Source organism: Populus euphratica, unplaced genomic scaffold, assembly GCF_000495115.2.
Source record: "Populus euphratica unplaced genomic scaffold, PopEup_1.0 scaffold8.1, whole genome shotgun sequence".
NCBI classification, from domain to species: domain Eukaryota; kingdom Viridiplantae; phylum Streptophyta; class Magnoliopsida; order Malpighiales; family Salicaceae; genus Populus; species Populus euphratica.
The window spans coordinates 217,971-234,024 of NW_011499855.1; the positions used below are offsets into that span (position 1 = coordinate 217,971).

Here is a 16,054-nt window from a genome sequence, read left to right on the forward strand (position 1 = left end):
TGATCCAATCAAACTTTAGATTTCAAATTCAGGTCTGAGCTCACTAGATGGGATTGAGTTTAATATTTGTTGGAAAAATATCTTTCCCATAATGCATTCTGTTGATGTTCATGAGCACAGGAAAGAAAGAATTTTAGAATTTTTCTGGATTTCGACTGTCCACTTTGCCTTTTTTGACCGGTGGTCGAGCATGGACTCCATGGCTTGCCCTTACAAAATTTGAAAGAAGGATACAGAGAGTCTTTTTTTTCAATGACATGACTGTTCCTCTAGATTGGAAAATCTAAGATTTGCCCGTCAATACACGGAAAAAAAGAGAGTTAAGAGTCTCAAAAAAAATCTTTGATAGTCATGCACATTGTTTTCAAACGTTGCTTGGTCAGAGAAAAAGAAAAAAAACTCAAGCTCAAAACCATAAATTTTCTCCACTCAAGAACAAAAAAGTAGTTTTGATATCGTAATCCAAAGTAATGTGTACGTTGAGCTACAGTAAAACACAAATGTGTTTTTATATATATATATATCACCTAATTGGAAGAGTTCTCAAGCACACCACTCCATACTTCAGCTATAACAAGGTATATGCTACGGGGTTCAATGAGTTCAATGCCTGTTAACATTCTTCTCCTTTCCTTGCTCCTTGTAGTAAGTGTTAGTCTTTGCTTCAGCTATGGAAGCTTTACTCAGGGTTGCAGCCAGATTGAGAGAGATGCCCTTTTAAAGTTCAAGCATGATCTCAAAGATCCTTCAAACCGTCTTGCTTCTTGGGCTGGTTTTGGAGGTGATTGTTGCGCTTGGCGTGGAGTCATTTGTGACAATGTAACTGGCCATGTCATTGAGCTCCGTCTAAGAAGTATTTCTTTCGAAGACTATCTTGCTTCTTCTAGTGGTGCTTCCACTCAATATGAAGATTATCTGAAGTTAATCTTGAGTGGTAGGATCAATCCTTCATTGGTCAGCTTGAAGCATTTGAGGTACTTAGACCTACGGAACAATGACTTTGGAGGAGCTCAAATTCCCAAATTCATTGGCTTGATAGGGAGCTTGAAACACCTTGACCTTTCTGATGCTGGGTTTGCAGGTATGATTCCTCACGAACTAGGAAATCTCTCAGATCTTCACTACCTTAATCTCCATGATTATTATTCCCAGTTCAACGTTGAGAATTTAAATTGGCTCTCTCAACTTTCTTCACTAGAATTTCTTGATTTAAGTCTTGTGCATCTTGGTAACGTTTTTAATTGGTTAGAGGTGATAAACACACTCCCTTCTTTGGTAGAATTACGTTTGTCATATTGCCAACTTCCTCCCGTTCCCCCAATTCTCTACGTTAACTTTTCATCCCTTTCTATTCTTGATTTGTCATCCAACTATGTTGATGAATCTGCAATTTCCATGCTAAACTTTCCTAGATGGGTTTCTCATCTTAAAACTCTTCTTTCTCTTAACCTGGCAAATAATAATTTTCAAGGTCCAATCCCGAATGTTCTTCAAAACTCGACGTTACTTAAGGCACTTGATTTATCTATCAATCACTTCAGTTCTTCTATACCCGAATGGTTGTATGGTTTCAACCAGCTTAAGCTCCTCAATCTTCGATCCAACAACTTGCAGGGTGTTGTTTCAAGTGCCATCGGAAACATGACCTCCTTGATTAGCCTTGACTTGTCATTAAATCATGAGCTCAAATTCGAAGGAGGAATTCCGGGATCATTCAAAAAACTTTGCAATTTGAGGACACTGTCCTTGTCAAACGTTAAACTGAACCAAGATATGGCTGAGGTCCTTGAAGTGCTGTTAGGATGTGTTTCGGAAGAGGTTGAGTCATTAGACTTGTCTGGTTGTCTATTATTTGGTCAGTTGACCAACCATCTTGGGAAATTTAGGAATCTAGCTTACCTTGGTCTAAGGTCTAATTCAATTTTAGGTCCAATTCCAATGGCTTTAGGAGAATTAGTGTCCTTAAGAAGTCTTCACCTCTCCGATAATAAGTTGAATGGAACTCTTCCAAAATCTTTTGGGGAGCTTACGAAGTTGGAAGAGATGGATATTTCTCATAATTCATTTCAGGGTGAAGTTTCTGAAGTTCACTTTGCAAACCTCAAAAAATTGAGAAACTTTTCTGCTGCCGGAAACCAGCTGAATTTGAGAGTAAGTCCTGATTGGATTCCTCCTCAACTTGTGTTCATTGATTTGAGATCTTGGAATGTTGGGCCTCAATTCCCCAAGTGGGTTCGTCCACTTGAGCATTTGTCCTATTTGGATATCTTTAACTCGAGTATTTCAAGTACTATTCCTATTTGGTTCTGGACCATGTCATTTCGAATGGAGTATTTAAATCTCTCCCACAATCAAATCCAAGGAGTGATTCCCAGTAAACTCAAGCTTGATTTTACAGCTTCCTACCCTTTAGTCGACTTGAGCTCGAATCATTTCAAGGGTCCATTACCAAGTATATTCTCTAATGTGGGTGCATTAGATCTCTCCAACAATTCATTTTCAGGTTCCATGCTCAACTTCTTATGCCATAAGATAGATGAGTTGAAGAATGTGCAAGTTCTTAACCTCGGAGAGAATCTTTTATCTGGAGAGATACCAGATTGTTGGTCGAGCTGGCAATATTTGGTGGCGATAAAATTGAGCAACAACAAATTCAGTGGCAACATTCCTGATTCCGTAGGAGCTTTGAGCTTGCTTGAGTCATTGCACATTCGCAACAGCAGCCTATCAGGTAAACTACCAATTTCGTTGAAAAATTGTACGAAGTTGATCACACTTGATGTTGCTGAAAGTGAATTAGTCGGAAGCATGCCAGCGTGGATTGGAAAGAGGTTCTCAAGCATGGTTGTCCTCAACATGCGAGCAAACAAGTTTCGTGGCCGCATACCGAGAGAGCTATGCAATCTAGCTTCTTTACAAATCCTGGACCTTGCTCATAATCGCCTCTCGTGGAGTATACCAACTTGTTTCAATAAACTCAGTGCCATGGCTACAAGAAACGATTCTCTTGGAAAGATTTATTTGGACAGTGGATCGTCTACCTTTGACAATGTGCTTCTTGTGATGAAAGGAAAAGTTGTCGAGTACAGCACTATTCTTAAATTCGTAAGGAGCATAGACCTTTCCAGCAATGCTTTATGTGGGGAGATTCCTGAGGAAGTTACTCGTCTCGGTGAATTACAATCTTTGAATCTATCACAAAATTCTTTGACAGGAAGAATTCCTGAAGGCATAGGTTCCATTCGATATTTGGAATCCATGGATTTTTCTGTAAACCAACTTTCTGGCGAAATCCCTCAAAGCATGTCAGATCTGACCTTTCTAAGCCATTTGAACTTATCCGATAATAGACTACGGGGAAGAATTCCTTCAGGTACTCAATTACAAAGCTTTGGTCCATCTAGTTTCAGTGGCAACGAGCTCTGTGGACCTCCACTCTCCAAGAATTGCAGCGTGGATAACAAGTTTCATGTTGAGCATGAAAGGGAAGAGGATGGCAATGGACTCAAGGGTAGGTGGTTCTATGTGAGCATGGTACTAGGTTTCATTGTGGGATTCTGGGGTGTAGTCGGTCCTTTAATGTTTAATAGACGGTGGAGATACGTATATTATCATTTCTTGGACAGATTGAGAGACCAAATTTGGTGGCGTTTCATGTAATAAATAACATATACGTATATATGTATGTATCAACAAGTGTTTGTAGCGTAGACTAAGTATGCGTGTGTTTTACCATTTCATGTATTATCTAGATCATAAATCTTTTGTAATTTTGTAAGCTTTTATTTTACATCATAAAAGTTTAAGTCGAACGTGGTTTTTTTACCTCTATATTAATTAGAGGGTTTTCCACGTAAATAAATAAATGGTGTTTTTATTTCACTATTATTAGAATATGTTGATGGTGAATTTGATTATTGTGGCTAGCTTGAAAATTCAGAAAATTGTGTAGTTGAATATCATCATCTCTTGAAAATAAGCAAATTATGGTAAAAGAGATTAATTTGAAGAAATAGGGTTGGATTAATTGTTTACAGTGTGCTGTTACTTTGTGTTCATCCCTATTTGTTCACAGATAGAATTCTATCTGTTCTTGGAAAGGACCAGGTTGGTCTCCTATTTCTTTTCTACCTTGTATCCGCACACCATTCATCGGCGCACCTCCTTCGTTGCGTGCACAGATTTTGTATGCTACTATGAGCACCGTAAATCAATGACTAGCGTCAATCCTTGAGCCAAGGTGTTTTTTTAATTTATTTATTTTTTGTTAATTGAGTGGAGGTCGACGGCTTTTGATTCAAAACCATGGAAATAAAACTCTGCTTTACGCCCAAATCGACAAAGATTCAGTCATTTCCTTTATTATGGAATCGCTCCAAAACAGTATAAATGTGAGGATCACCAAACAAATCCTCTTATTTTCCTATGGTTTCACTTCAAAGAGTTCTCGATGTCGATCACAATCGATACTTGACATCTCCCTTCAACATCCTCTCAAAGGCTTCATAAGCGTATTCAATTGGCATCACTTCGATCTCCGGATATATTTTGTTGGCAGCACAGAAATCCGACATTTCTTGTGTCAATTTCGTCCCTCCAGTGAAACTTCCAGTAATCAATCTCATACCTGGCACAATTCAATGCAAGCATCAATCAGTAATATGTATAGTTTTCACAATCTTTAAAAATGAAAAACGATGTGCTGATGTTATAATATACCTGTAAAAAGGCTCAGGGGATCGAGTTTTACTTCTTTTGGATAGCAAACCATGACGAACAGGCCATTAGTCTGCAGGAGGGACATGTATGGATCAAATGGATGGTCTCCTGATGCTGAGTCAATTATGAAGTTCAAAGTTCTAGACAAGGTCCGCAGGCCAAAAAAAATTATTGGTTACTAATAATCAACATGGAATTGGAAGTTTGGAACCTTAATAGTAAGTGATCTCAAAGATTTTTAACAAGGTGTTCTACCTTCATTTCTTCCTCATCAGTTGAGACAACAAATTTGTCTGCTCCAAGGACATTCAAGGCTTCCTCTTTCTTGGATATACTTGTACTGAAATCCACTCCAAAAGCTTTGCCAAAATCCACTGCCATGTGACCAAGGCCTCCAAGCCCTATCACCCCTGGAGATTTACCAGGTTGGTTCATCTTGTAGTGGATCATGGGAGTGTAAACAGTAATTCCTGAACAAAGTAAAGGTGCTGCTAGAGCTAATGGGTAGTTTTCAGGTATCTTGTAGCAGTACCTGTTCAAGAAAGTATCAGTCAGCAGGGAAGGATCACAAGGTTGACAGATAAAAAAAAAAAAGGTACTAGTATTTTTGACAAGCTCGTAACCTTTCAATAACAACAATGAAACTAGATCCTCCCTTTGTGATTGTACCATCTACATCCACAGCATTAATTATGGGAACCATTCCATTTGGGCACTGCACTTCTAGTCCTTCATTACATTCATCACAATTTCTGCATGAATTAATATATGTTTCCACTCCAACAGGGTCACCAATTTTGAACCGCTGGACATTGGAGCCTACTTCTTGCAAGATTCCAGCAATCTCATGACTGTAAGATGCAAAAACCCATGAAGAAATAAACAATACTGAAAAAAACAAAGTGACTGTTTGGTCATTAAACCTCTAATATCTTATCAAAGAACAATATCAAAGTAAATTCTTAAACTGGTAGGTGAGAACTAAAATTTATAGTGAAATGCATACCTTGGAACTACAGGATATTTTGAGTCTTCATGTTTGTTCCTGGTATAAATTACGTCACCATAACATGTTCCACAGTATGTAATCTTCACTGAAATGTCATCAGCACTGATTGCCCTGCATAAATTTCCTTAAAATTAATTCTTTACACCAGCCTTTCAGAGTACAAGTTCAAGAAATGAGTTAGTTCCAGTTATCATGGGTGGATATTCGTTATCTTCGCTTAAAATGGTAAGGTGACAGAACTCCAGAGGCATCGCTTGCTTCCCACCCAAGGCAGTCCTTTCCCTCTTGAAAGGAGCTCATTTAAATAATTATGATCTGCTCCGCAATAAATTAATCAAGAAGATTAAGGAGACTGGTAACTAATTACCGAAAGTCAAATAGATATGTGGTACTATTAGCTAGCCCTTGAATCAATTTGCAATACGCAATATTAGCATGTTAAATCAACAAGGTTAAGGGGCTAATCTCGTCCCCGGAACACGAAGGAAAAACATTTGACACTAGATCAACAGAATTAAAGAGGGTGTAAGCATATGGTTTTGGTTGCATGAATAAGTTGCAAAGCACAGTTCACATGATCAATCAAATACATCATGATACATGAAAATTCAAGGGCAAAAGAATCCTGAACAACCAAGAAAAGCACAAGCTATACTCTGCAAAATGAAAAGAAAAGAAAAGGGTGGGAAAGACAGGAAATAAAGCTTGCCTGAGAATGGCTTGGGATATCAGTGGTTAAGGTAGCTGAAGATGTGGGTGGTGTGTATGTGTGCAAGAGCAACGTGATTTCTTTAGTTTATACAGCCATCCAGCACTCTATTTAGAGGAAGGAGCGTGTCAAAGTATAGAATCCAAAACTCCTCTGTTAAAAAATAGCGGCCAATTCCTTGACTGATGTCTACAGAAAGGAGAAGGAGAGCAAACTCTTACAAACAGGGTGACCTACGTAACTCAGAAATGACACATTGTCTGGTCTGAAGGGGGCTTGCATAGGTGGTGACATATAATGGGTGATAAACTGTACAAATGTGACGACTGCGGCGACAGTAGAATTGCATGAGACTGGACTTGGCCCATCTCTAAAGGCGGCGTTGTCTTGGCTTCGAAGCTAAATACCACGGTCTAGCAGCATGCCAGCATCGTTAGTTCTTTACTCATGTTTTTGGCTGCTCAGTTGGCGAGGCTAAGATGGCCAGGACACTGTCATGGATTCAATTCTAATGAGGCCATTTTTCATAAAGCTAGGAGCTCAGCATGATGTACCTTCCTTTTTTTTTAACAACATATAATCTTTTGCCAATTTATTAATTGATACTAAATCTTATTTTTAAGCGCCTTTAAAGACATATTCATAGAAATTTAATTATTTTTTCTAGACGTTGATCTCAAGATTTAAACCTAGAAATTAAAAATTCTTTGGCAAGTTTGTGCACTAATCGATACAAAATCTTATTTTCGGGTGATTTTAAAGATGCATCGTTTATATTATATTTAGAGAAATTTAATAAATTTTTTTAGATATTGATCTCAAGATTTAACCTTAAATTTTTTTTAAAAAAAAAAAACAAGAAGAAGAAGAGAGTATAGATCCATAAATATCATACCAATTTCTTGAAGTTATCGTGTACTTTATTAATTAATTAAAAAAATTAAAAACAATTGATACTTTTATTATGAGTAACCTCACAAAATACTATTCATTGTTATAGTATTTTTTATTTTGTTTTAGTTTAATTTTTTTTTTAATTTCATCTTTTTATATTTTATTTATTAGATATAATTTATTTTTTATATAGTTATCTCAATTTTGTTATTCATGTTACAGGATTAAAGAGTTAACCTGATTGATTTGTTTTTTTTAATAGACATTAATTTTAATTTTATCATTCAATATTAGACTTATTAAAAATTAAACTTTATGATTTATTCGGACTTGTTTACTATGAGGTTATCTCGATTTTATGATCGGGTCATGAATTTTGCAAGCTAGCCTAAGTACACTTAGATGGTTTATAGTGTCCTTTATTAAGATTGATTTTTTATTTTTTGAATTTTATCCTTTAATAATGGATTGATTGAAAATTGATTATCATAATAGGTTTTTTTTTTGCATTTTTTTAATACATGTTTTTTTTTTAATTTCATCATTTTATATTTGGTTTATTGGAGATTGAATTTCATGATATGTTTTGTGGGTTTTGTGAGTTAACTCGGTTGACTCAAGTTTTTTTCTAATATATATTTTTCTAATTTTATTATTCAATATTAAGTTTATTTGAAATTAGATTTCATGATTTATTTTGGTTTACTTTCTATGAGGTTATCTCGATCTCATAACTTGAGGCACAAGTTTTGTTGTTAGGTATACTCGGATCGTTTTACTAAGTTCTTTATTTAGATTGATTTTTTTTTTAATTTCATCCTTTATTAATGGATTGATTGAGAATTAAGCCTCATATAATTTATTTAAATTTTTTTTCTATGAGGTTATCTTAGTCTCATGACCCGAGTTGATTCAAGTTATTTTTTTGGTCTACATTCTATGAGGTTATTCTAATCTTATAATTAAAGTCATGAGTTTGGCGGGTTAACCCGGGTTGACTAGAGTTGCTTTTTGTGTTTTTTTTTTAAATTTTATCCTTTAGTATTGAGTTGATTGAAAATTAGGTTTCATAATTTATTTTAATTTACTTCTCATAGGGCTATTATATGTCAATATTGTTTGATTAAAAATTAAACTTTATAATTTGTTTTATTTACTTTATATGAAGTTATTATGGTCTTATGACTTAGATCGTGGATTTGACAAATTAATTTTGGACTATTCAATGTGTTATCATATCAATATTTAAAAAAAAATGTTATCTTGAATTTTGTTTAAGTCAACTATGTTTTTATCAATAATCCAGATTGTTTTTGAACTTTCTATGTAGACTAGATCACATTAAGTCAACTGTATATTATTTAAAATTTATTTTTTATTAAAAAACATTAATAATATCAAATTTTATCTTTTTATATTTTATTTATTAGATATAATTTATTTTTTATATAGTTATCTCAGTTTTGTTATTCATGTTACAGGTTTAAAGAGTTAACCTGATTGACTCAATTTTTTTTAATAGACATTAATTTTAATTTTATCATTCAATATTAGGCTTATTAAAAATTAAACTTTATAATTTATTCGGACTTGTTTACTATGAGGTTATTTCGATTTTATGGCTGGGTCATGAATTTTACAAGTTAGTCTAAGTAGACTCAGATGGTTTATAGTGTCCTTTATTAAGATTGATTTTTTATTTTTTGAATTTTATCCTTTAATAATGGATTGATTGAAAATTGAGTATTATAATAGGTTTTTTTTGTATTTTTTTAATACATGTTTTTTTTTAATTTCATCATTTTATATTTGGTTTATTGGAGATTGAATTTCATGATATGTTTTGTGAATTTTGTGAGTTAACTCAGTTGACTCAAGTTTTTTTTTAATATATATTTTTCTAATTTTATTGTTCAATATTAAGTTTATTTGAAATTAGATTTCCTGATTTATTTTGGTTTACTTTCTGTGAGATTATCTCGATCTCATAACTTGAGGCACAAGTTTTTTTATTGGGTATACTCGGATCGTTTTACTAAGTTTTTTATTTAGATTTTTTTTTTAATTTCATCCTTTTTTAATGGATTGATTGAGAATTAAGCCTCATATAATTTGTTTAAAATTTTTTTCTATAAAATTATCTTAGTCTCATGATCCGAGTTGATTCAAGTTATTTTTTTAGTCTACATTCTATGAGATTATCCTAATCTTATAATTAAATTCATGAGTTTGGCGGGTTAACCCGGGTTGACTAGAGTCGCTTTTTGTGTTTTTTTAAAAAAAAATTATCCTTTAGTATTGAGTTGATTGAAAATTAGGTTTCATAATTTATTTTAATTTACTTCCCATAGGGCTATTATATGTCAACATGGTTTGATTAAAAATTAAACTTTATAATTTGTTTTATTTACTTTATATGAGGTTATTATGATCTTATAACTTAGATCGTGGATTTGACAAATTAATTTTGGACTATTCAATGTGTTATCATATCAATATTTAAAAAAAAATGTTATCTTGAATTTTGTTTAAGTTAAAAAACAAGCACAAGAAAGTTTGGAAAGTGTTTTCCCAGATAATCCAGATTGTTTTTGAACTTTCTAAGTAGACTAGATCACATTAAGTTAACCTCATATTATTTAAAAGTTATTTTTTATTAAAAAAAATTAATAATATCTAAATATTTTTTTATACTAAAAAAATTCAAAATATCTAGTAGCCTAAAGCGAGCCAGTGATGTTATCAATCACTAAACCCCCCTAGCATTTTCTAGGTCTTGCAATGCATTTTGAGAATAAGTTCTTTTTATTCTATAGAAAACAAACATCACCTATGTTATATTTTTCAAAACAACTTAATTAAGATTTCTAAACATCAAACGAAATCAATTCAAAACTATACATGATTGTATTTCATAATTAAGTAATCAATTAAAGTATGATTAAATATAGGTACATGTATATTCTCGATGCATGTGAAAAATCTTTGGCTTTGATTTTCTTTGGTAACACCAAAATTTAGCATAAATATACCAATAAAATGAAATATCCTTTTCCCCAATTTTTTTTCGACTGTCTCATTTTATGGTCCACACACTTTGTTGGGCCCTTCTTGTGGATCTGAACTAGGGTCCATTGTTTGAGGGTGCCTGATTGCCATAGTAGTCCATTGGAACCCTTGATCTGGGCTCAAAGGGCTTCAATTATTCGCGGAAGATGATGGGACAACTTTGAACTCCTCTTTTGTTATTCCACTGCAATTCCTCTACCGCAATCATCCATGTGTATGCACTGCATACAAAGCTGTTTTTCAAATTATTGCCGGTCTTTTGTGGCATGCGGTATCCTGGCCCATGGTTGACCTGGTCTAGAGAGCTGGGTGAGGAAGTCCGCATGATGATGCAGGTTACTTAATACCGTGACTCTGTCCTTTTTCTTGGAAGGAAAAGGATTTTTCTTTAGTTTCTGTGGCTTGTACTCCACCATCCAGGAAGACACTCATCTTTTCATTAATGCAAGTCCAAGGCGGCGGCTATGCATCCAATCTCTAGTCTCGCTGAACTTTCGCACAACGAGACGGGAGACAAGAGAACTTGTTGGTGGAAACAGAGATAAACGAAGCAAAACCTGCTTGCAGTTTCAGATGAATCGAATCCTTGAAACCATGTTCTACAAATGCCATGTGGGAATATTTTTTCTCATGATCAAAGTTGCAGCTTCGATTGAAAATGGTTTTGTCTTCAATGGAAATTTCGATCTAGGTGGTGTAGCTGAGCTCTCTCAAAAGGGTCTCTTCAGGCTCACTAACTCCTCAACATTTGGTTTTGGCCGTGCTTTCTTTTCCCAGCCACTGAGCTTCAAGAATTCATCGAATGGTACCCCAGTCTCCTTTTCTACCACTTTCGTATTTGCCTTCGTCGTTGATCAAGGGCATCTCCCTGGTCATGGGATGGCCTTTATGATCGCACCTTCGAAGAACTTAACTGGAGCTTTACCAGCTCACTATTTGGGCTTATTTAACCTCACAAATAATGGAGACCCGTCTAATCATGTAGTGGCCATTGAGCTAGACACGTTCCAAAATGAAGAGTTCAATGACATCAATGGTAACCATGTTGGCATCGACGTCAACAGCTTAGAATCAGTCAAATCTGCCCCTGCAGGTTATTTCGATAATGAAAATGGGGAATTCAAGAATCTTGTTCTTTCTAGTGGAGAACCAATGCAGGTTTGGGTGGAATATGATGCCCCAGAAACTCAACTTAATGTGACTTTAGCTCCAATCCATACAGGTAAGCTAAACCTCCCACTTTTGTCTTTGAACATAGATATTTCACCGATCATTTTAGAGAAAATGTATGTGGGGTTTTCTTCCTCAACCGGCCAACTAGTACAATCTCATTACGTTTTGGGTTGGAGCTTTCGGCTTGATGGGAAAGCCCCGGAACTTGATCTTTCACAGCTTCCATCTTTCAGTGGTAAGGAGCAACCCCAGAGAAAAGAAAGGGAATTGGTTGTCGGTTTGTCCGCGACTGGAGCAGTCCTGTTGATCATAGTTACAATCCCCATCAGCATCATCCTTTGGAGGAGAAAAAAGGCTCAATTCACTGAGATACTAGAAGATTGGGAGGTGCAGTATGGGTCTCATAGATTCTCGTATAAGGACTTGTTTGAGGCCACCAAAGGTTTCTGCGAAAGGGAGCTTCTCGGAAAAGGAGGTTTTGGAAAAGTATATAGAGGTGTGTTGCCTGGGTCAAATGTCCAGGTAGGAGTAAAGAGAATCTCTCACAATTCCAAACAAGGAATGAAAGAATTCGTTGCAGAGATTGGCACCATTGGTCAGCTGCGACACCCCAACTTGGTTCGAGTTCTCGGCTATTGTCGAGGCAAAGAGGAGCTCATTCTGGTCTATGATTACATGCCTAATGGCAGTCTTGACAAGTTCCTCTATAACAAGACTGAGTTCATTCTTAATTGGAATCAAAGGTTTAAAATAATCAAAGATGTAGCACTAGCACTCACATATTTGCATGAAGAATGGGCAGAAGTTATCATTCACAGAGATATCAAGGTTAGCAATGTGTTGTTAGATGGTGAATTAAATGCTAAACTTGGTGATTTCGTTGTTAGATTGTGAATTAAATGCTAAACTTGGTGATTTCGGACTTGCAAGATGCATCAAACACGAGCAGGATATTCAAACCACTCATGTTGCTGGCACATTAGGCTACATGGCACCTGAGCTTGCTAGAAGTGGCAAACCAACTCCAAGCACAGATGTTTATGCATTTGGGGCATTCTGCTTGGAGGTTGCCTGTGGTAGAAGACCGGTGGAGCCAAAAACATCAGCGAAGGAGATGATTCTGGTGGATTGGGTTTACAACTTTTGGATGGAAGGGAAGATCTTGAGTGCAACGGATCCTAAACTCAATGAAGAAAGCAAAGCTGAGGAAGTTGAACTGGTTTTGAAACTTGGACTGCTTTGCTCACATGGTGTGGCAGAGGGCAGACCAAAAATGTCTCAAGTTCTGATGTACCTGAAAGGTCAAGCTTTACTCCCTGAAAATCTGAATGCTCATGTCAAGGCACAGGAAGGAACAGGAGAGTCTGAAAATCATGCCATATTGTGTTACTCTACACCATCTCTAACAATCACCAATTCTCTCATGTACACAGGTCGTTGAGTGGTATAGTTACAAGTGTTATTAAACTCGGTCTGAGTCGGTCAGAGTTACAGGTTAAATAGATCAAGTTACACAATGAATGTAGTTTTTTAGTGAACTAAATGTTTATAGTTCAAGTGAAGCTAGTTCTAGACTTGTTCCCCTTACCCTTTGTAAGAGGTCATTCTGAGAGGACAATTTTTTTATTTCGTAATTGAATTAGAGGAAATTCTCCAATTATTTTATATTACTCCAACATTAAATACTAATATTTATTTTTTTGTATCCAGGTTCTTTTTACAAAGATAAAATATAAAAGCACATTCAATATCATCAAAATAATAATATTAATTCAATTGCTTTGTAAGATTCTTCAGAAACTTGTTTTTTAAAAATTATTGGCCTAATGGGATGGAATGATAATAGAGTTTATCACAAATTAAAATAATCAAAGATCTATATGACTGTGGAAGATTTTCAAAATATTTAATTTTTATTTATCTTACTTCCTTTTTCTAAAATGTTATTACAAGTCTTAATATAGAAAAATTAAAAAAAGTTTTAACAATACTGAATAGAAAAATTATTTATTTCAAATAAAAAAACTAGAAAAATCAAATGATATTATAGAGGAGAATAAAATTAGAAAAAAATAAAATTTCTAAATTGAAAAAAAATTACAAAAAGTATTTATTTTTCTAGAAACATCTTATATCATTCTTGTCTTAAATTTAAATTGTTTTTCGAACAAAACCTTCTTAATCAGGAAATCAACAGTCCCTTTTTGTATGTGATACATATATCTTTTATTTCTAATATTTTTATATGAGTCACCTCATCGCAAACTCCATGGCCAAGATATTTATTAATAGCATACAATTAACAATCATGAATCATTGAGTTTTAATATTAACTAACATAGTTAGGATGCATAATAACAAAAATTCATCACAAGTGAAAACTCTTAAAAACTATTAACAGAAATTCATCACAAGTGAAAACTCTTAAAAATAAAAAATTATCATAACTATGAGGAGAAATTTAAAATACTCGATTTTTATTTATCCTAAACTCTTTTGCTTAAAGATTATTACAACTTTTTATATACAAAGAAAAAATGTTAGAGAATTATTAATACTTAATTGAAAAAAAATAAAAATAAAAAATTCCATCTAAATGTAAAAACTAGAAAAATTTAAGAATAATGAATATGAGAATAAAAAATAAAATTATTAAATTTAAAGAAAAAACTATTTTTAAAAAATTATATATTTTTCTAAAAAACTATTGCATCAAATACGTACGAGTATCATTGTGTGGCTCAGGTCTAGCCAAACATAAGCTATTTCTTCCCTAAAAATTCTAAGAATATCTCATGTATTCCTATATAATAATAATAATTCATGCATTTCAATAATATTTGTTCCTAAGATAAGCACTATCTTTGTATTTACTAATATAAGAAAAAAAATCCCATATTTTACAATCCCAGGTTCAGTTAAATAAATTGAAATAATAATAAAGAAATATACCACAACTGAAAAATATCTAATTTTTTTAGAAAATTCAAAATCTATTTTTTAATCTCAGGCGACATTTTTATTCCCCTCCTCTGTACACGCCCCATCCCTTGCTGCAAAATTCCCGTCTGTTGCTGGTGGGCCCCATCCGGAAAGGTAATTCTGACGTGGCAAGCACATTCATGCCATCAAGCAATACGACACGTGCTGGTATACGATAGAGAAAAGGAGGAAGAAAAGAGGCTAACTTTATCCAAGCACTCCATCTACACTAAAAGTTTCAATTAGGTCCTTAAGAAGGCAAGATTTCAATTACACCATCTATTTATATCATTTCAGGGACCATGATAGCTTTCTATCTAGCTAGTATTATTTCTTGCTCTTGTATCCCTTTTTTTTTCCTTCCAAAATGTATTAATCCATGTTTATGAGTGAAGATAAGAAAATGATCGTTTAATAAATACATTAAAAATTATATTTTAAATAAAATTTTATTACTTTATTTAAATTATAATTATTAAAAAGGATCTAATCTAATAAGATTGATGTGAAAAAGTCATGGTATGAAATCCAACTCAAATCAAGTTTTAATTTGAATATAAAAAAGTCGGATATGTTTTTAATGATATGTTGACCCAATAAGAACCAATTCAAATCTAAAAAATCAATACTAAAAAAAAATTTAGCTTCTAAATTTTCATAAAGCCATTTATCAATCTCTTCCAAACAAATCTCCTCCCCACTTTTTTATCATAACACTAATAATGATCAACTTTACAAAGATTTCATTGTATTCCACAAACTTGTAGTATTGATCTTGACAAACCCTAATTTATGGCTTCCTTTGCTCTAACTCCGGTTAAAAAATAATTACAGAAATCCAACTGAAAAACCAAGCATTTATTTTACTTTGATTCTTACATTTATGAGGATTTTTAAAAAATTTTATTTTTTTAATTTTATTATTCAACATTAATCTTATTACACATTAAACTGTATATTTTATTTTAATTTGTTTTTTATAAAGTTTTTTAATCTCATGATTAGAACACTAAAGGGTCAAGAAATGATTATACCATAAGTATTTCATCATTAAAAAAAAAACTCAGGTTTAGTGAAGAAAATGTATTAAAATGAAACAAGAAAGTTTGTGTTAATAGGATATGCCATAATGAATGAAGAATAAAAGATATGAAAATGATCATTTAATAAATATATAAAAAATATGTATTTTTAAATAAAATTTTATTATTTTTTCTAAATTATAGTTATTAAATTTGGTCCATTCGATAGGATTGAAAGTCAAGATACAAAATTTCACTTAAATCGAGTTTTACTTTGAAATTAAAGTAATTTGAGAATGAAATTGTATTTTTAAAAAAATTAATTTTTTTTTGGTTTTACTTTGAATTTAAAGTAATTTGAGAATGAAATTATATTTTTGAAAAATTTATAATTTTTTTGTTTAAAATTTTTTTGATATATTTTTAGATTGTTTTAATGTACTAATGTCAAAAATAATTTTTAAAAAATAAAAAAAA

At 33.2% G+C, this 16,054-nt stretch overlaps 3 protein-coding genes across 4 annotated transcripts; 2 read left to right on the top strand and 1 right to left on the bottom strand.

The window, feature by feature from the left end:
* Positions 1–563: 563 nt before the first annotated feature.
* LOC105122803 (receptor-like protein 12) lies at positions 564–3,894 on the top strand. Its single transcript, XM_011022096.1, has 2 exons — positions 564–2,731; positions 2,801–3,894. The coding sequence occupies exons 1-2, from the start codon at positions 583–585 to the stop codon at positions 3,658–3,660; spliced, it is 3,009 nt and encodes a 1,002-aa protein (XP_011020398.1). The 5' UTR covers positions 564–582; the 3' UTR covers positions 3,661–3,894.
* Positions 3,895–4,333: 439 nt separating this feature from the next.
* On the bottom strand, positions 4,334–6,028 carry LOC105122802 (probable cinnamyl alcohol dehydrogenase 1). The gene is made up of 6 exons (XM_011022095.1): positions 5,938–6,028; positions 5,726–5,837; positions 5,343–5,570; positions 4,974–5,251; positions 4,720–4,869; positions 4,334–4,627 (listed from the first exon to the last, which is right to left on the bottom strand). The coding sequence occupies exons 1-6, from the start codon at positions 6,026–6,028 to the stop codon at positions 4,458–4,460; spliced, it is 1,029 nt and encodes a 342-aa protein (XP_011020397.1). The 3' UTR covers positions 4,334–4,457.
* A 4,539-nt stretch (positions 6,029–10,567) lies between these two features.
* LOC105122804 (L-type lectin-domain containing receptor kinase V.9-like) lies at positions 10,568–13,236 on the top strand. Of its 2 annotated transcripts, none has more exons than XM_011022098.1 (2): positions 10,568–12,420; positions 12,461–13,236. In XM_011022098.1, exons 1-2 carry the CDS (start codon positions 10,974–10,976, stop codon positions 13,012–13,014), a joined length of 2,001 nt encoding a protein of 666 aa, XP_011020400.1. In that variant the 5' UTR covers positions 10,568–10,973; the 3' UTR covers positions 13,015–13,236. The 2 variants fall into 2 exon arrangements, with proteins under 2 accessions (XP_011020400.1, XP_011020399.1); XM_011022097.1 differs by having other exon boundaries at positions 10,569–12,444; positions 12,485–13,236.
* The last annotated feature ends 2,818 nt before the right edge of the window (positions 13,237–16,054 follow it).

Bases quoted from the DNA above. Each gene is read 5' to 3' on its own strand.
- LOC105122803 (XM_011022096.1), top strand. From the start codon at position 583: ATGCTACGGGGTTCAATGAGTTCAATGCCTGTTAACATTCTTCTCCTT. The intron at 2,732-2,800 runs GTAAACTACCAA...AAAGTGAATTAG, and splicing joins TCGCAACAGCAGCCTATCAG to TCGGAAGCATGCCAGCGTGG.
- LOC105122804 (XM_011022098.1), top strand. From the start codon at position 10,974: ATGAATCGAATCCTTGAAACCATGTTCTACAAATGCCATGTGGGAATA. The intron at 12,421-12,460 runs ATGGTGAATTAA...TTTCGTTGTTAG, and splicing joins GGTTAGCAATGTGTTGTTAG to ATTGTGAATTAAATGCTAAA.
- LOC105122802 (XM_011022095.1), bottom strand. From the start codon at position 6,028: ATGAGCTCCTTTCAAGAGGGAAAGGACTGCCTTGGGTGGGAAGCAAGC. The intron at 5,571-5,725 runs GTATGCATTTCA...TGCATCTTACAG, and splicing joins AAATATCCTGTAGTTCCAAG to TCATGAGATTGCTGGAATCT. The intron at 5,252-5,342 runs GTTACGAGCTTG...TTTCTTGAACAG, and splicing joins TTCATTGTTGTTATTGAAAG to GTACTGCTACAAGATACCTG.